The sequence below is a fragment of the Emys orbicularis genome, chromosome 1 (genome assembly GCF_028017835.1).
Source record: "Emys orbicularis isolate rEmyOrb1 chromosome 1, rEmyOrb1.hap1, whole genome shotgun sequence".
NCBI lineage: Eukaryota > Metazoa > Chordata > Testudines > Emydidae > Emys > Emys orbicularis.
In genome coordinates, this window is record NC_088683.1 from 320,529,194 (window position 1) to 320,549,293 (window position 20,100).

A 20,100-nucleotide genomic window follows, 5' to 3' on the forward strand; every position below is an offset into this window, starting at 1 on the left:
TAAGAAGGTCATGCGAGACAGTATCAAAAGCTTTACTAAAGTCAAGATATACCAAGTCTACCGCTTCCCCCCATCCACGAGGCTTGCTACGCTGTGAAAGAAAGCTGTTACGTTGGTTTGACATGATTTGTTCTTGAAAAATCCACGCTGTTACTTATCACCTTATCTTCTAGATGTTTGAAAACTGATTGCTTAATTATTTGCTCCATTATCTTTCTGGGTACAGAAGTTAAGCTGACTGGTTTGTAATTCCCTGGGTTGTCCTTATTTCCCTTTGCATAGATTGGCATTATATTTACCCTTTTCCAGTCTTCTGGAATCTCACCCGTCTTCCATGACTTTTCAAATATAATTTATAGCTCATATCTTTTCAGTCAGCTCCTTGAATATTCTAGGATGTATTTCATCAGGTCCCAGTGACCTGAAGACATCTAACTTGTCTAAGTAATTTTTAACTTGTTCTTCCCCTATTTTTGCCTCTGATCCTACCTCATTTTCACTGGCATTCACTATGTTAGATTTCCAATCACCACCAACCTTCTTGGTCAAAAACGAAACATGAAAGTCATTAAGCACCTCTACCATTTCCACATTTTCTGTTAGTTTTCCCCCCCTCATTGAGTAATGGGCCTAATCTGTCCTTGGTCTTCCTCTTGCTTCTAATGTATTTGTAGATTGTATTTGTATTTGTGGATTTTGTTAGTCTCTAAGGTGCCACAAGTACTCCTGTTATTTTTGCGGATACAGACTAACACGGCTGCTACTCTGAAACTTGTTACCCTTTATGTCTCTAGCTAGTTTGATCTCATTTTGTGCCTTGGCCTTTCTAATTTTGTCCCTACATACTTGTGTTGTTTATATTCATCCTTTGTCATTTGACCTGTGCCCTGCTGTGTTATTTTCCCAACAGATGTGGGAGTAATTTAAGTCCCCTATCATGACCAAGTCCTGTGCTTTGGATGATTTTGTTAGTTGTTTAAAAAAAGCCTCCTCCACCTCTTTGTCCTGGTTAGGTAGCCTGTAGTAGATTCCTACCATGAGATCACCCTTGCTTTTTACCCGTTTTATCTTTACCCAGATACTTTAAAACAAATCTGTCTTCTATTTCCATCTCAACCTCAGTCCAACTGTATACATTTTTAATATATAAGGCAAAACCTCCCTTTTTCCCCTGCTTGTCCTTCCTGAGCAAGCTGTACCCTTTATACCAATATTCCAGTCATGCATATTATCCCACCAAGTCAATATGTGATGCCAACTATATCATAGTTGTGTTTATTTACTAGCATTTCGAGTTCTTCCTGCTTATTCCCCATACTTATCACATTAGTATACAGACATCTAAGATACTGATTTGATTTCCCTTCCCCCCACCCCCAGTTCTGCCTTGTCTCTCCCTTATCCCTGCTGTAACAGACCATGCTTCCCCCAAATTCCGACCCTTCTCTCAAGTCTCCATATATTTTACTTATCTATGGGCTTTGGTCACCTGACCCCTTCGAACCTAGTTTAAAACCCTCCTCAGGAGGTTAGCCAGTCTATATCCAAATATTCTCTTCCCCTTCCTCGATAGGTGGACCCCATCTCTGCTTAGCAGTCCTTCCTGGAACAGGATTCCGTTGACAAGGAAGCCGAAGCCCTCCTGGCGACACCATCCTTGCAGCCAGGCATTCACCTCTAGGATGCATCTGTCTCCACCTGGGCCCCAACCCTTGACTGGAAGGATCAAAGAGACTACCACCTGCGCTCCCAACTCCTTCACCCTTACTCCCAGAGCCCTGTAGTCACCTCTGATCTGCTGAGGATCATACCTTGCAGTATCATTAGTGCCTACACAGATGAGTAGCATGGGGGGGTAGTCAGAGGGCCAGATGATCCTCGACAATTCCTCCATAAACGTCTCGGATATGGGTCCCTGGCAGGCAGCATACCTCCCATGATGCAATATCAGGACTACAGATGGGTGCCTCCATCCCCCTCAGAAGAGAGTCACCAACCACCACTACCCGATGTTTCCTCCTGGGAGTGGTAGCTGCGATCCTCCCAGCCTTGGGGGTACGTGGCTTCTCCTGCTGCACCTTTGGGGGCGATTCCTCATCACTCATTGCCAGGGCAGCATAATGGTTTTCCATCACCATGCTGGGTGGGTTGAGAGTAGGGGTGGAGCACTGCCTGCTGCCAGAAGTAACCAGCAACCAGTGTCCTCACTCTGACAAGAGCCATATCCTCCTGCCACGGTGGTGTGACAGCAGTTCTCTGTAGCTGGATAGCTTCCTCAGCCTTGGATGTCTCCATATGAATACTCTTGAGAAATTCCTCATGGGCATGGATGCTCCTCAGCCTAGCCACCTTTTCCTGTAGCTCTCCCACCTGCTTCCTGAGAGATTCCACCAGCAGGCACCTTTCACACTGGATGGTCCCCCAGCCTGGCTCTCTGTCAGTGGGAAATGCAGGCCACAGTCTCTGCAAGTCCACACCAGGATATGGGTAGAGGCATCCATGGTTAGGTTGTCCATGTGGATACAGGCACAGGTGGAGGAGACAGGAGCAGGGTTAGCACTTCCTAACCATAGCAATATTATGTCTCCCTCCCATAACTCCCTCTCAAACTTCCCAAACGCCGTAACTTTTAACAAAGAAAACTGTTTAGTTTCCTCACCTCAGCTGTTTTTAACAGCCATGTTTCTGCTCCATATAACAGCTCTCATCACTACCATGTTGAACACCTATATTTTAGTTGTCACGCAGACATCCCACAACCCAAACGGAAGCCTTTGAAGACACTGAAAGAGGAGGTTACTTCCTGTAACTGGAGGTTCTTTGAGCTGTGTGGTCCCTATTTGGATTCCAGATGTGGGTGTGCATGCGCACCATGCACCAGAGCTGCAACTGTTTGTAGTAGTGCCCGTTGACCCACACATTCATCGTGAGTTGGCTGCGTGGTAAGTTGATGCTGCTCCAAGTCCCTCTTACCAGCAAGCAATAGAACCTGCAGTAGAGTGGATGGAGGGTGGATATTGGAATCCAAATAGGGACCAAACATCTTGAAGAACCTCCAATTATAGCAAGTAACCTCCTCTTTGTCTTCGAGTGATGGTCCCTATTTGGATTCCAGACGTGGGTGAGTAGCGAGCAGTGCTCAGAATGGAAGTGGGTGCGAGGACTCGCAAGAAGTCATAGGTTGTAAGACATTGCGTCTGACTGTCATATCTGCCACCACTGCTGGGATGATAGTGTAGTGAACGGTAAAGGTGTGGATGGAGGACCACATGGCTGCTTTACAAATGTCCTGACACAGCATCTCTGCGAGGAAGGCCGACATGGAGGCACTCACCCACTGCACATGGGCCGTGACTCCCACTGATCTCAAGTCTCTCAGATTCTGCACTTTTTCACAGCTCTTCCAGCATTAGCTGCAGTTGGTCAGTAGGCTCTCCAAATAAGGAAATATAATTTGCATACTCTAGATCCGCTAAAGATGAATTTTTAATTTCACACCTGCTACTTTGGCCTCAATCAGCTTTGCCATCACATGGTCTATCAGAACATTAAATAACAGTCAAAAAACACATCCAAGGTGTACTCCTGGTTCTACTGAAAATCAGTCTAATACGAACATTTAGCTGTGTGACCGTCAATGGATCACTATATAGTTTCTCCACTAGGGATACTAAGTCCTCAGACACTCCATACTGGCGTGGCAGTATCCACGGTGCTGACTGATGCAGCAAAAGCGGCTGCAAAGTCTACAAATGTGATGCCAATTTCCTGTTGTCACTCTAGTTGTTTTTCAATTACATTCTGCAGAACATATGTAGCATGGATTGATGAATGACCTGTATGGAAACCACACTCGTTGTCCCTCATTTTTGGATTAAGACATTATTCCAGTCAGTTTAGTAGACACCTTCCTTGGGACTGACAGCAGTGTTATTCCCCTATAATTTGAGCAAGGATTATTGCTTTCCTTTTTTGAAAAAAGGGATGACGCAGATCCTTTTCCAATCTTCTGAAATGTGGCTGGTTTCTCAAATTTAAGATAACTCTTTGAAACCAGTGAACTAAATCTGAGCCTCCACTCTTTAGCAAATCTGATGAAATACTGTCAAGAAAAGAAAGCATCTGATCTTAACTGTCTGACTGCAAGTATCATGTTCTCTAATGTCACCTGACTGTTTTCTGGACTGTTCATTTTTTGATTAAGATGTAGTTTACACTTTGATGGGGATCTGTTCATTAATTCATTAAAAAAAAAATGTATGCCAATTCTTAAGTTGTGCATCAATACCCTGGCAGTATTCTCCATTTTTGTCCTTAACTGGCAGAAGCTACAAGAACAGATGTCCAATTAGGACCTCCAAAGTCTCAAATACACATTTCTGGTCATGTCCTTCAGAGACTTCCTCAATGCACTTCACCATACTAATTATGATAATTCTGATAGGCCCCTGACTGTCTGTTCAAGACATTTCTTTTTCCTCTATTGCCCATTTCCGCCTCTCATCACGGACATAAGAGAAAGTTACTCATCTTGTGCAGGAACGTAGGTTCTTCGAGATGTGTCCCCCTGTGAGTGCTCTAATTTAGGTGTCCATGCATCCCTGCGCTCGTAATCAGAGATTTATGGTAGCAGTGCCCGATTGGGTCACACATGCGTGGTCTCTGTCTTGTGCTGCTTCAGGCGGTTAACTGACTTTGTGCAACCATCTCCACCTGCACAAGGTGAGTAACTTTCTCCTCTTCTTTGAGTGATGTCCCCGTGGGTGCTCCACTTTGGTGACTTCAGAGCAGTGCCCTCCGATGGAAGGAGAGAGCTGAAGTCATAGCAGATGAGAGTACAGTGGGACCGAACAGGGTATCGGAAGATGCATGTTGTTGGAAAGCGTAATGCTGGGTAAATGTGTGGGGTGAGGCCCAGGTTGTGGCACTACAGATTTCCGTGATGGGAACATTGTTAAGAAACGCTATAGAGGCTGATAGGGCTCTGGTACAACGTGTGCGGATCCCCATAGGGGGTTGTCGGTCATGCCAGAGATAAAGTTTTATGTAGTCTGATATCCATTTGGATAGCCATTGTTTGGATATGGTGTTGCCTTTTCATCGTTTGGCGATTGAGATGAACAGTTTTGGAGACTTGCAAAAAGATTTTGTTCTATCAATGTAGAAGGCTATAGCCTGCGGACATCCAAGGAGTGTAATCTGGACTGTCACCTATCCACATGTGGTTTGGGGAAAAGTGTTGGTAAGTGGATTGTTTGGTTGAGATGAAAGGATGAGGCAACTTTAAGTAGAAACTTAGGATGTAGTCTGAGGGATACTTTATCTTTGAAAAATATAATGTAAGGTGGGCCAGCCATGAGAGCTCCCAATTCTCCCACCCTCCTGGTGAATGTAATGGCCACTAGGAATGCAACCTTCATGGAAAGGTGTAGCAAGGAGCTTGTAGTCATAGGCTAAAATGGAGGGCGGTGAGGGTACGGAGGATTCAGTTGAGGTCCCATGGTGGGTTAGGATTTCGAACTTCCAGGTAGGAATTAGAGAGGCCCTTAAGAAAGCGAGTGTGTAAAAGTAGAGAATCCGTCTACTTTGTAATTGAATGCTGCGAGAACGGATAGATGTACTCATATTAAACTCATGGAAAGGCCCATCTGTTTTAGTTCTAGCAAGTAGTCTAGAATGAGAGGTAAGGGGGCTGACATAAGTGCGGCCTGTTTGCATTGGCACCATGAGTCAAATCGCCTCCACTTACGTATGTATGAGAGTCAGGTAGTTGTCCTCCATTTGTTTAACAAGATGTTTTGTACATCTGTGGAACATGTCATTTCAGATCCCGAAAGCCATGCAGTAACCACGCTTTGAGATGGGAGTCTTTGGGGATCCAGATGGATGACATGTCTTGCGATAGCAGCCAAGGAAGAAGTGGGTGTGTACGTGGTGGACAGACCTCCATGTGGAGAAGGTAAGGATACCATGTTTGTCGCGACCATGTGGGGGCTATTAAGATCACTCTGGATCTGTCTTGTCTGATCTTGTGAAGCACATGGACTAGAAGGGGGATGGGAGGGAAGGCACATAGGAGGTGAGCGTTTCACTTGATGAGGAAGGCATCACCCAGAGCATGTGGACCGAGTCCTGCCCTGGGGCAAAACTGGGGGCACTTGATATTTTGTGCAGTTGCAAAAAGATCTATTGTTGGAAACCCTCAAGTCCAAAAAATGTTTAGGAGTACATGTATATTCAACTCCCACTTGCGGTCCTGATAGAAGTTCCTGCTCAGGGTATCCGCTGTGGTATTCTGGCAACCAGGTAGATATGATGCTGTAATATGGACATTGTGCTTGATGCACCATTGCCAAAGTCGCACGGCTTCCACACAGAGGGAGTGTGATTGCGCTCCTCCTTGTTTGCTTATGTAAAACATACAAGCCACATTCTCTGCGAGGATCTGCACCGTCTGGTCTTTGATTATTGGTAAGAAGTGGTAGCAAGCGTTCCAAACCGCTCGCAGTTCTAGCAGGTTTATATGAAGATAGGACTCCTTTGTGGACCATTGGCCCTGTATAGAGTGTGGTTTCAGGTGTGCTCCCCAACCTAGAAGGGATGCATCTGTGGTGATGGTGAGCGACTGTGGAAGAGCACCCCCTCTGACGATGAGGTCTGGATTGGTCCACCACAAAAGGGAGTCTTATTGCATCCGGCATAGTGAGGCTTTATACTATGCCTGTGTGGGACATAATTTGTCTGGAGCCACGCTTGTAGACACTGCATATGTAGTCTGGCGTGTCTGACGATGAAGGTCGTGGCGGCCATGTGGCCTAGAATTTGTAGGCAAGTTCTTGCAGACACTTGTGAGCTGTTTTGCGCTGTGGAGATCAAGTTGGTTAAAGTCAGAAATTGTTTTGTTGGTAGGGAGCCAGTTGCCTTGAGAGAGTTGAGTCTGTCCCAATAAATTCCAGGTGTAGAACTGGTGTCAGAGTAGATTTTTGTATGTTTACCTGAAGGCCTAACCTCGTAATTAGAGTTATTGTGCGTTCGGTGGACTCTCTCACTGCCTGCAGTGTTGGTGCTTTCAGCAGACAATCGTCCAAGTAGGGAAATAACATGATTTCCTCCCTGTGTAGGTAGGCAACTACTACGTCTAGTACCTTTGAGAGTACCCGAGGGGCAGTGGAAAGGCCAAAGGGTAGAACTTTGAATAGGAAGTTATCTTGTCCTATTGCAAATCGTAGACATTTTCAATGTAAGGGATGGATGGATATATGAAAACGTGTCCTGAAGGTCGAGGGCTAAGAACTAGTCAGCCCTTTCTAACGCTGGGATTATGGTGCCTAGTGTGACCATTTTGAATCGTCGTGTTTTCACAAATTTGTTGAGTCGCCATAGATCGATGATAGGTCTCCAGCCTCCTGTTTTTTTCTGTGAGAGAAAATAACGGGAATAGAACCCCTTCCCTCTATACTCGGATGGTATGGGTTCTACTGCTCCTAGAGATATGAGGTGGGTTACCTCTTCTGGCAGTAAATGCTCGTGAGAGGGGTCCCTGAAGAGGGACAGGGAAAGGGGTGGGTAGGGAGTTTGGAGGTAAGGGGGATGGAGTAACCAGTTTTGATAGATAAGTATTGGAAATTATCTGTTGTAATACTCTACCAGATCGGGTAAAATGGAATCAGGTGATTTCCTAAGGTCTTGCAAGTGGTAGATGGTTCTAGCATTGAAAGAGATGGGGTTCTCGGGCCTTCGACCAGGGCTTCAAATTTGTTGTCTGGAAGTTGATGGCTGAGATGTAGTATTCAAGGGAGCAGATTGTCTTCTCCTCGAGGTTTTCTGTTTCTGCCCCGATGGCCATAGTATCTATGGTGTTGTGCATACAGAGGGGGGCAGGATGTTTCAGGGGCTTGATAACTTCCCTGTCTTCTTTTGATCTTACATGTGTAAATTTCCAGAGATTGCAATGTTGCTCTCGAGTCCTTGAGAGTGTGTAAGGACCCGTCTGTCTTGTCCGCAAAGAGTGTGGATCCCTCGAATGGTAAGTCTTCTACAGTTACTGTACTGGCTTTGGGAATCTCAGTAGATGGAGTCAGGAAGCCCTCCACATAACCGCGGTCGCTATGGATCTCACTGCTGAATCTGCTGAGTCAAGAGCAGCCGTAATGATGTACTGGTTATGAATTGACCTTCTGTGATGCTAGATTGTACTGTTCTTTTTTGTCATCTAGAATAAATTCAGTAAATTCAGAAAGACCTGCATAATTAAAGTGGACATACTTTGCCAATAAGGCTTCACAGTTGGCTTTTCTTAAATTGTAAGGTTGCAGCTGAGTATGCTTTGCAGCCGAAAAGGTCCAGCTGTTTCCAGTCTTTGTCATAAAGGGTGTTGCTGGGGTATTGCTGTCTACCTTGTTCATTGACTGCGTCAATCACAAATGAGTTCAGCGTTGGACGCAAAAAGAGAAATTCAGTGCCCTATGCAGGCATGTAGAACTTTTTATCAGACCTCTTACAGATAAGTGGAATTGTTGCAGGGGTTTGCCAGAGCAATTTCACAGGGTCCATAATCACATCATTTAATCGGAAGGGCAATTTTAGATGAGGTTGATGTGTGCAGTGTATCTACTAATTTATGTCAAGACACCTGGACTTCTTCCAGTGAAATGTCCCGAGAAGTGACAACTCTCTCTATTGAGGTCTTGGACTTGTTTTAAATCATCACCTGTGTTGGAAGGTGGGGGCATAATAGTGTCATCAGGTGAGGATTAAAAGAAGTGGACTTCAGGTGGGTTGTCCTGGTCAGAGAATTTGTCCTCCTCTTCAGCCCCCTGTTCTGAGGTGTCAGGCGGTCCCTGTGGTGTTACTAAAGATGACTGATATGTGCCAGCTCTGGGAAGACTGGCAGATACACAGTTGTTGTTGTGGATATGCTGCCCATGGGTTCCAAAATGACCATTGTGGCAGGAAGGGCATAGTGGGCATCCAGGGGTGCCCGTACCAGGATTGGTTCAGAGAGTTTGCTGGGTAGCACTTGAATGGAGGAGCATGCGTGATGGGAGCAGCCACAGGGGAGGAATGTTGTAGAGTGCCCAACATCCTCGTCTCCATCTTCATCCTCACTCAAGAATTGTGGAGCAGAAAGAGGTGGAGAGCTCGATTGTTTGGCGGCTTTTGTTTTCTTGGTACTGACGGTGCCGGAAGGTCCCCCTGTTTCAGCGGCTGACATGAGGACTGAGGTACTCTGGGTGCAGAAGATGGGAGACTCTGGTACAGAAGAGACCAAGTCTTTTTAGCGCAGGAATTGCTGCGAAGCACATGGCATCATTACAGTCAGTGTGGTAGGAATCAGTACCATATGCTAAAACCTGCCTGTGGGAACCAGTGAGTGACTGTGCACGATGTCCACAGTAGGTGGCATCATTAGCAAAAGGGGTGCCAAGGTGCTCGGTACTGAGTGTTTAGTCGTGTCCGGTGATACCACGGCATGGGGTTTCATTTTCCCCTTGGTGCCTGTGTCCGAGCTCGATTGTTTGGTGGCTTTTGTTTTCTTGGTACTGACGGTGCCGGAAGGTCCCACTGTTTCGGTGGCTGACGTGGCGGGTGTGGTCGGTACTGGGAGTGTTTGCCCATTAGCGGAGTGCCTTTTCTTGGCCAACTCCAAGGTCGGGGATGTGGTACCCGGTTTTTTTGCCGCCTTCTTGGCAGGCTGATTGGGAGCCCGGGCCATGGAAGAAAGGGTCCTTGTCAGAGGCTGCGTTTGGCAATTTCTGGCCAGGTGAGGTGCATACCTCAGGCTCAGACGCTGGGCAGAGAGACTTCTCCATGAAGAGGAGAAGTTTAAGTTGGAGATCTCGTCTTTCTAGTGCTTTCAGATTGTGACAGTGTGAGCACTTCTGCGGTATATGTGTCTTGCCGAGACACCAGACATACTGAGAGTGGCCGTCAGAGAGAGAGAGAGAGAGAGAAAGAGAGAGAGAGCCTGCAGCATTTGAACTCTGGAGAGCCAGGCATGCCCCTCAGGGAGCGTGCTCTCCCCGTAAGGGGGCAGGGTATGAATATTGTGCTGCGGTGGTGGAAAAAAACCCGGAAACCTACAGCCCTCCCTTTGAGGAGAAAATAAAATTTTCTTTTTGAACAACCAAAAGGACGGGGATAAAGTACTAACACTAACTATTCTAATTGAAAACTATGCCAGGTATTCTCACCAGGCTTTTACTGAAAGCCCCTGAAAATCGATCAGAAGTTTCAGGAAACAAAGCACAGCAAAACAATGTATTTTTGCCTTATATCAAAAAATTCTTACAACCATTTCTTTGAAAAAACTCTAGCCTGCATGTTTTGGAACAGGCAATCTGAAGTTTGGCAAGAGAGTCACTCTGGAGTCAGTGAACTTCTTTTATGCTGACTCTGAAAATTTGAAGAAACCCAGCCAAGTCATAAGCCTCTGAGAACTGCCACTTCCACATGCTGAGGATTGCAGCTAAATTCTCTGAACATTCTGCCGGCACCAAGCATGCATCACACCAGGGTTGCAGAGACTGCTGGGCTGGCCTACACTAAAGCTGTAAGTTGACCTAAGAGACACTACTTCAGTTACAAAAGTTACGTAACTGAAGTCAATGTAACTTAGGTCGACTTACAGCGGTGTCTACACTGCACTATGTTGACAGGAGACGCTCTCCCGCCAACTTACCTTCTGCCTCTCGGGGACGTGGAGTACAGACGTTGATGGGAGAGCGCTCTGCCATCGACTTTGCTTGTCTTCACCAGACCCGCTAAATTGACACCGCTGCATCGATCACAGCAGTGCTGATTTAGCCATAAGTATAGACAAGCCCTGAGAAGGGCTTTTCCTGCAATTGGTGCTTGGTAAGTAAAACTGACAGCAGGGCTCTCGATACCCTGTGCTCGCCCCCAGACAGCATAAAGGAGGAAGAGAAAACAGTCTGACTCAAATGAAGAGGGGTGAGAAGCAGAGGGGAGCAGAGAGAGGCTATGATGGAGAATGCACACTCCCCTGCAGAACCCATATTAGAATCCAACACTTCCAAATCCAGGCTGTCTTGCAAATAGCTGTGCTTTCCGCTGACAAAGCCTACTACTGCTACCAGTTATTTCATTAGGACAAGTAGTAAAGGTCTGTGATGTGAATCTAAAGGCCTGCTAATGACCCACATAGAGGTTAATAGGTTACCAATTCTAGAATTTCTGTTTTTTCAGTTTGCTTTCTAAAAGAAGTTAGGAAATTGCATACAAAAACCAACTACTTCAAAAGACTGTTAAGGTTGAAAAGTCAAACACTCAAGTTAAGAATTGGGAGAATTTAGATAATCTGTATAATCTTAGTTCTGCATTTCTTTGTGCCTAGATATTATGATAGATTTCAATTACATGATCATATACCAATCTTTCCATGGGACCAACCCCTGCCTTATCCAGTGCACAAGATACATGGTGATCAGGGAATGAATGAGGGTTATGTAGTGACTAAGGCTGCAGGACTCCTACTTCCTTTGTTGCAGAAGTTGGAAAGTATGTACAGAATGAGGCAGGTGACTGTGGGAAAAGGAAAGCTGGTCTTGTGGCAAAGCTGTACACTTCTGCGCTCTTATCACATATGCACTTTTTTCCTTCCACTACTTAGAAGTATTTAATAGTATAGAGTTCAACTGATATGTCTACAGTGATAAATATTACTGTTTGTAATGAACTACATGAATATTATTAGTTAATTAAAATGTGAATGTTTTCTATTGCTTTTATGTTTGTTCATACTTACAATATGACCAGTTTCTTGGAATGGATATACAATTAACTGGTTCTAATAATTAAAAAGGGAACAAGAAATCCAATCCAACTTTTCCATGTAGGTTAATTCATGTAGGTTTTCATGTAGATTAATTCTAAAATAATCTTTTCATGACCTGACCAGAGACTGAGATAAGACCATGTGGGGAACAAAGATTTTGGTGTAGATTTTTAAATGGAATAATCTCAGTGGTTCAGCTATTTTCTACGTTGAATGAAATGGAAAAAATAAACAAACAGTACAAATGCTGAAAAATTAAATTTAAAAAACTGTTTTAATCTATGATGTTACTAATAACAGATACAATATTACAACATCTAAAAATATTTTAATCTGATTGTGTCTTTTTGACAAGCCACTATTTACATCTCAAAGCTTCCATTAGTTTATCTGCAACCCAATCAAAATACATACCTGATTGATTCTGTATCAATGTGCACAGGAGCTATCCTCTCTAGAAGAAACTTAATCATTTCCAGGAAAGGGTTTGTAGGTTGTTTGGGATTGCCCAACTTCTTTGTAATTTCTCGCTGCAATATATATTTGAAATCGGTTAAAACCCAATTCAGTACCAAAATATCATAAAATATTCTGAAAGCTATTCTTACCACACATCCTTCAGCCTGCTTGCAAGAACATGATGGGCTAACAAGCATTTCTAACTGGTTTCTTATTTTCTCATCATCTTCCAGAACTTGAGTGAACTTCTTCATGAAATCCTGAGCCTTACCAGGATCTGGCAAGTTTCCTTTAAATATTAAAAATCTTCAAATTAGTATCAACTTGGCAAATTTTAATTTTTAAGCAAATGTTTACTTGCTTAATAAAAGCACTGAAGAGAAAAAACAGAATGAAGCCTCATATTTCATACTGTTGCAGATTTTAACTAAAATGTCCATTTCTAAATCTCTTCCCCCTGTGCTCTCAGTCTCTCTCTTTGCTTACTTCATAGAACACAGGCTAGACAGCTCCCTCTCCTTGCTGCCGCCTGAGGCTTCCCTATTCTGCTGGTAATACAAAGAGCTGGGCAGAAATGGTGATGGGCCAGCATTTGACCTATAGAAACTTTATTACCAGGGAGATGTAGATCAAACACAGCAAGGCTGGTACTTACTAAAAATACAAAATATATTTATACTAATGGATCTTATCCAATTTACATATCACTTACATATAAACATGGAACCTCACACTGCCATTTTAACAAAATTACTTTTCCACTAGTCCTATACTTTATGATACTTTCTATAATGTAGAAAAAAAGTTTGAGAAGCCCTTCCCTTAAACGGTAAATAAAAGATTACTGAATTTAAAAAAAACAAAAACAAAAAAACCCAGTCTTTTAGCAATGGCAGCATTTAATGCTAATCAGCATACTTTTTCTGCTGCTACATTAAGAAATGGGGTGACGACGACAACAAGGGTAGAAGACCACTACATGCCGGTTAAAGCTAATGAAAAGCAATCTCTCTTAGACAATGTCATACCAAAATATTTATTTTGAAAATTATGTAGCCTAGAACTGAAGGAAACAAGAAGTTACAAGCTGACCATCCCTCCTACTATGGAGGGAAAAAAAGATTCAGGAGAAGGCTAAAGGCAAACAACAGGAACTTCTATCATGAACTAAACTCTTCCACAAATGTCATACTTTATGTGAAGTCTTTGTTATTTGAACCAGATTGGATAAAAATAAGTCATGATCTTTTAGATAAATTAAAAAAATAATTTTAAATTAAGATTTTTATTTTTTATGTTCTCCAGTTCTTTACTTTCTTATGTTTCTTTAACTAGTTTCTTGTTGGAAGAATTTCAGATTTTACATAAAGGTTCTCTCTCGTACGAAGTCTCACATTTAAAATGATCATCTACACCAAAAGCCAAGTCCCTTGGGGTCATGAACATCTGTCATTGTGGGAACACACATTCAATACAAATCTTAAGCAAACAGCCTATGTTAAATCTGCAGCCAACATCAACTTCTAATATATTTTGTGTGGTACTGTAAATGCTGAAGGACAAGTTGTTTGGGTCATCCATATTCATCTATTTTACTGTAATCTCTAGAAATGCTGTCAAAGTGTGAGAAAGAATATCAGTACCATGAAACTAGTTCTGTGATTTGAGACTGTGGACTATTTTATAAGTAATAGTATTTTTACAGTTGCCTTGATGATCCCTCTCATTGAAAAAACAAAGTAAAATGCAAAGTTTGCTGCAATAGTTTACAGGCTAATGTACCAAACATTTGAAAACCAGGAAACATCATATTTCAATTCTAATTTTTAACAGCATAAATATTTAATCAGACTTACTTGTAATGACCATCACTTTTGAGAATATAGCTTTACTGCTGGCATCTGTCTGAAAAAAATCACAACATAAGAAAAATCTGTTTAAAGCGAAGACTTGACATTATATGCTAGCAAATGCATATAGTGTGAGCACAGTTCTGTAAAGCTATATAATCAGAACCAGACTTATTACTAATGCCAGTATATTAAATGCAAAAAAACGGTAATATCCATATTAGATGTTTAATCACAAAGTCAAAGTTTAAAGTTTTCATGTAACGGTACTATACCCTTGTGGCGTATTATGGATATATTTAGACAATCATTTAATAGTTTAACTATTAAAATATTTTATGCACAATGAAGATGAGCTGTTTCTATGAGAAACATTGCATTTAATGACCTTTTGTATTTAAATCTAATCTTAACACTCCATTCACAGTTTTTTGCATTTTATTATCTTAGGGATTTTGTTTGTTTTTAACTACTTCTAAAAGTTAACATATAAATAACCCCAGCTGAAGTTTGTTTTTCACTACAATGAATGAAGCAAGTTCATACCATGGCTGTCGCTGCTGTTCAACTGAAGGGGTTTTTTTGGTTTTGGGGGGTTTTTTGTGTTTGTTTTTGAGAGATGGAGGAACAAGAGCGACTAACAGTACAGCAACACAACTGTAAAAGCAACCATCAACACCTGCAATAGCAAGGAGTAGAAATGCATTTCTGGAGGACTATGCTATTTGTTTTTACTGAGACATTTACAATCTCCTTCATACCAAATGTCTCAATACAGGACAGTTACCTGTTCTGTAACTGGCGTTCTTCGAGATGTGTTACTCATGTCTATTACACAGTAGGTGTGCGTGCTCGCCACGTGCACCAGTGCCGGAAGTTTTTCCCTCACCAGTTCCCGTAGGGGAAGCGCTACTGCGACCCCTGGAGTGGCGCCACTATAGCGCGCTATATGGGGAGCCGCGTGCTCCCCCCACCCTCAGTTCCTTCTTGCCGGACGAATTCCAACAGAGGAGAAGGAGGGCGGGATGTGGAATAGACATGAGCAACACATCTCGAAGAACCCCAGTTATGGAACAGGTAACTGTCCTTTCTTCTTCGAGTGCTTACTCATGTGTATTCCACAGTAGGTGATTACAAGCTATGTCTGATGGATTCCCTGGCTGAAGCACAGCCCTACGGAAAACAGCGTCATCCCTGGCGTGGGAGACGATCGCATAGTGTGATGTGAACATGTGTACTGAGGACGAGGTAGCGGCTCTACAGATGTCCTGGATAGGGACATGGGCCACAAAGGCAGCCGACAAGGCCTGAGCCCTTGTCGAGTGAGCCCTTACGATAGGTGGTGCGGGAACCCCTGCTAGGTTGTAGCATGTGTGGATGCATGATGTAATCCACCGGGAAAGCCTCTGGGTGGAGATCGGTTGGCCCCTCATGCGCTCGGCCAAAGCAACAAAGAGTTGGGAAGACCTGCAGAACGGCTTAGTCCGATCCAGATAAAAGGCAAGAGCTCTGCACACATCGAGCGTATGGAGGCGGCGTTCCTTGTTAGAGGCATGCAGCTTAGGGCAGAGGACAGGTAGGAAGATGTCCTGGCCCATGTGAAAAGCAGAGACCACCTTAGGAAGGAATGCAGGGTGTGGGCGGAGCTGAACCTTGTCCTTGTGAAAGACTGTGTAAGGGGGGGGTCGCAGGTCAGGGCTCTGAGCTCCAAGACCCGCCGGGCTGACGTGATGGCCACGAGGAAGGCTGTGCCCCCAAAAAATATATGGATATGGAAGTATGTGTCCTGAAGGTCCAGGGCCACATACCAGTCGCCAGGGTCCAGAGAGGGTATGATACATGCCAGAGAGACCATGTGGAACCAGCATTTTGCCATGAACCGATTGAGGCCTCGCAGATCCAGGATGGGTCTGAGCCCCCCTTTCGTCTTGGGGATCAGGAAATAACGGGAGTAAAACCCCTTTCCCCGGAATTCCTACAGAAACTTCTCCACGGCTCCCAAGCTGAGGAGCTGGTCCACTTCCTGCTGTAGCATGGGTAAATGCGACGGGTCCCCCCTGCCGTCCGGGGAAGGAGGAGGGAAGGCGGGGGCGAGACAAATTGTAGCGTATAACCCCGGGAAATGGTGTTGAGGACCCATTGGTCCGATGTTATCCGGGACCATTCCGTAAGGAACGCAGACAAGCGGTTGCTGAAAGCAAACTTTATTGGTAGGAGGGTCCTCTCGGGGGTCCCCTAGGTACCCTCCTGCAACCAGTCAAAACGGCCTCTTACCCTGCTGCTTGCCCCTGGAGGGCCCAGGCTGCAGGGCAGAGCGAGACTGCCTCTGAGGTCGCCTCTTTTGAGTTTTGGACCTGTTGTAGGTGGGCTCGTATCTCGGCTGGGGCGTAGGGACGGAGGTTTGCGCCTTAGGCTTCTCCTTGGGCGGAACGTAGAGCCCGAGGGTTTGAAGGGTGGTACGTGAGTCCTTCATGCCATGAAGCCTCACATCTGTTTGTTCCGTGAACGGGTCCTTTCCGTCAAAGGGAAGATCCTGCATCACAGACTGTGCCTCCACGGAAAGCCCGGACAGCAGTAGCCACGGCGCCCTGTGCATGGACACTCTGCATCCGACGCCGCCTGCAGAGTGGCCGTTGCGGCGGCAGCGCCCTCTTCCACCAGTGCCTTAAAATCCTCTCTTTCATGCTCCGGAAGGGAAGGCTCGAATTTTGGCAGCGACCCCCACAAGTTAAACTCCTATCGACTGAGGAGGGCCTAGTGGTTGGCCACCCGGAGCTGGAAGCCGGCGGACGAATAAAGCTTCCTGCCAAACGAGTCCAGTCTTTTAGAGTCTTTATTTTTGGGTGCGGGTCCTGGTTGACCTTGTCTTTCCCTGTGGTTCACGGACTCTACCACTAGGGAGCTGGGGGCTGGGTGGGTATAGAGGTATTCGTGCCCCTTCGTGGGCATGAAGTATTTGCGCTCCGCCTTCCTCGATATAGGGGCAAGGGAGGCCGGTGTTTGCCAGAGGGCATTGGAGATGTTAGCCACCCGCTCATGGAGCGGGAGGACCACTCTGCCCGGTGCCAAGGATGAGAGTGCATTGAACAGCGAGTCCAAAGGTCCCTCCATCTCTTCAGCTTGGACATGGAGACTGGATGCTACTTGCTTTAGCAGCTCCTGATGAGCCCTGAAATCCTCCTGCAGTACGGAGGGGGGCGGGGCTGCGATCTTGTTATGCAGTGCAGGGGAGGGGGCCGGTACCGGTGCACGACCGAGGGCCTTGCTGGGTGTGCACAGGGGGCCAGGGGGTTCACTGGCACCACTGGCTCTGCCACGGGGGCCCTTGCCATTGGCTCTGGTGTAGCACCAGGTGGTCAGGTTGGCCCTGCTGGATCATAGCACTCTGCGTGTGGGTCGAGGTTGGGGATGCCAACGACTTATCGGCGTCATGCGAGCAGTACGCGCAGCGGTACCGAGAACGACGCCTGCCACGGGACCAGGACTCCAACGTCGAGGAATGGTGCCGCCTCGAGCTGCTACTCTTCGAGACCCTTCGACACCTGGATCCGCGACGACGTGGAGTTGGCGATCCCCACCGGGAGTCGTGGGCATGGTACCTCGACGCGCGAGAGCTAAAGCATGACCGGCGACGGTGTCCGTGCTGGGAGTGGCTCCAGTAGCTCCGCCGAGAGTGGGAGCGTCTACGGCGTCGGCGCCTGTCACACGGATACCCTGTACGTGGCGTGGAGCGGTGCCTGGAACTCTGCTCCGACGGCACCCGACCAGACAACCTGGAGGGTGACAAGAGTGGAGGCTGGAGGCTGCATCCAGACAGGACACTGAGCGACGAGCGGGCCCGAGAGTGGTCCCGACTGGGATCTGTGTTGGGTTGGCATCGGCTGTCGAGAGCCCAGCGGCGGCTTGCCTCTAGAGCTCGGTCCGGGTGCTGGTGGTGCCACGGGCACCTGCAGAGTCATATCATCTTTGGCCGCCTGCAGGGCCTCCAGCGTCGAAGGCATGCGGACTTCAGCCGGAGAGGTCTGAGTTGACCCAAACGGGCTGCTCTGCGCCGCAGACTGCCATGCACCGAAGACCAAGTGCCCGGTGCCGATTCCGCTCGGCGCACTGGGGTTAGAGCCAGTGCCAACTCCATGAGAAGTCTAATGTCTCTCTCTTTTTTCGTCCTGGGTTTGAAGGACCTGCAGATTTTACAGCAGTAGCTGATGTGGGATTCGCCCAGGCAGTGGAGACAGTCGGTGTATGGGTCACTCCTGGACATTGAACTCATGCAAAATGCGCACGATTTAAACCCTGGGGCCCGGGGCATGCCCCAGCCCGAACACTAACTAACTAAACTAGAACTTTTAACAAACTAACTGATACAGGTACTACTGACGACGAACGAGATCTGGGACGAGCTGCAGCAAAGCTGGAGCGAGCAGTTCCGATGCACCGTCACTGGCGGCAAGAAGAAACTGAGGGTGGGGGGAGCGCGCGGCTCCCCTTATAGCGCGCTATAGTGGCGCCACTCCAGGGGTCGCAGCAGCGCTCCCCCTACGGGTACTGCTGAAGGGAAAACTTCCGGCACCGGTGCACGTGGCGAGTATGTCATACCTAGCAGAAAAAATGTACATGGGATGTCAGAAAAGGAGAATGCAGTTTTTCATTCACTAATGACTCAAATGTTGGAGAAGGACTTTAAACTCCACATGCAGGTATTTAACATTAAGAACTAGGCTCCCTTTGCTAGGAATGAGGGAGAGAAGGGAGAATGTTTCAGAAATTCAGAGCATATAAAACTACCAGGCAACTGCTATTAGTTATTCCAATAAGGACATTTTTCCTGATCTGTAATTCTGGTTTCTGGAACATTAAAAAAAATGCATCCATTGGCTTCTTCCTGTAGGTGTCACTCCTGCAGGCAGTTAAACCAATTACCAGACAACCTCTTCCTTATTAGCTGTACTCTATGAGGCTCTACAGTTTGGAATTTTCCATAGCATTCACACTCAACTTTTTAAAAAAATAGGAGAAAACTAACATTGAATAATATTCCCACCGACAAAATGGGAATAATAATGCTTAATCACCTTTGTAAAGTGTTTTGACATCTATGAATGAAAATTTAAGTATTATTCTCAGAGATTTGAGAACTTAATTCTGGTGTCAAAAAAGAGGTTTGGGTTTGCTGCAGATTCTCAAATGAACAGTTGCAGAAACCTGGAGTTACAAGTAGAGGAAATCTGTATATCAGCTCCTATCCATTCTCAAATCTGCATCAATACACCGAAGTAGCAGGTCTAGTGACTCTTCAGTCATAACGGGAACACTTCTGTTGCAAGGTTCCAGCTCCCAGTACTCTTCTGGCAGAGACTGACCATCCTGAGGCCAAATTATGAAGCCTGTAATGCCTTGCAAAGGCATGCAAGGCACACTTTCAGTTTCAGCTTTAAAACAGCCATGGCTCTGACATTTTGAGCTCTGGTGGAACTGAGAAGAAAGTGTTTGATATCTGAAGTGATCAACACTAAGTTACAATTAAGCTGAACAATTCTTCCCCCCCCCCCCCCCCCAGACACACACACACACTTTGGGCAAGTCATTTTACTGGAGGCAAAATTAGCAGCCAAAGTGAACAACCCAAAAAAAAACTGAGGACAACTTATGAAACTGAAAAGAAATCTCAGAAATAAGTCTTACCTTACAAGAAAAAATTCCCCAAAGAAACACTTAACTACAGGATGAGACAGAGGCCTCAGCCTTATCATTAATAGGTTCTAGTCAAGAAATTATGTTTAAAAGGTACTAAGGGAAAGACCAAGCTCCAGATCTGCTTGTAGGAAGTCTAAAAAACATTTTTGGGAGGATAGGAGGAGAACTGGAGGCAAAGGAGGAAAATCATGCCCAGGCAAGTTTCACGTTTTTGCATTCTTTTAGGGAAAATCTTTCCTAATACCAAACAAAGCCAGGCAACCAAGCTATATAGGCCTTGGGATGACAAGATATCTACCT

The 20,100-nt window shown here is 45.6% G+C and overlaps 1 protein-coding gene across 1 annotated transcript in view; it reads right to left on the reverse strand.

The window, feature by feature from the left end:
* The window catches only part of PDS5B (PDS5 cohesin associated factor B), a 252,523-nt gene that overhangs the window by 88,940 nt on the left and 143,483 nt on the right, over positions 1 to 20,100 (reverse strand). The window contains exons 15-17 of the mRNA XM_065403763.1: positions 14,113 to 14,161; positions 12,406 to 12,545; positions 12,212 to 12,327 (exon numbers count right to left, since the gene is read on the reverse strand). Of these exons, the coding sequence (XP_065259835.1) occupies positions 12,212 to 12,327; positions 12,406 to 12,545; positions 14,113 to 14,161 (305 nt within the window). The remainder of the gene's footprint in view (positions 1 to 12,211; positions 12,328 to 12,405; positions 12,546 to 14,112; positions 14,162 to 20,100) is intronic.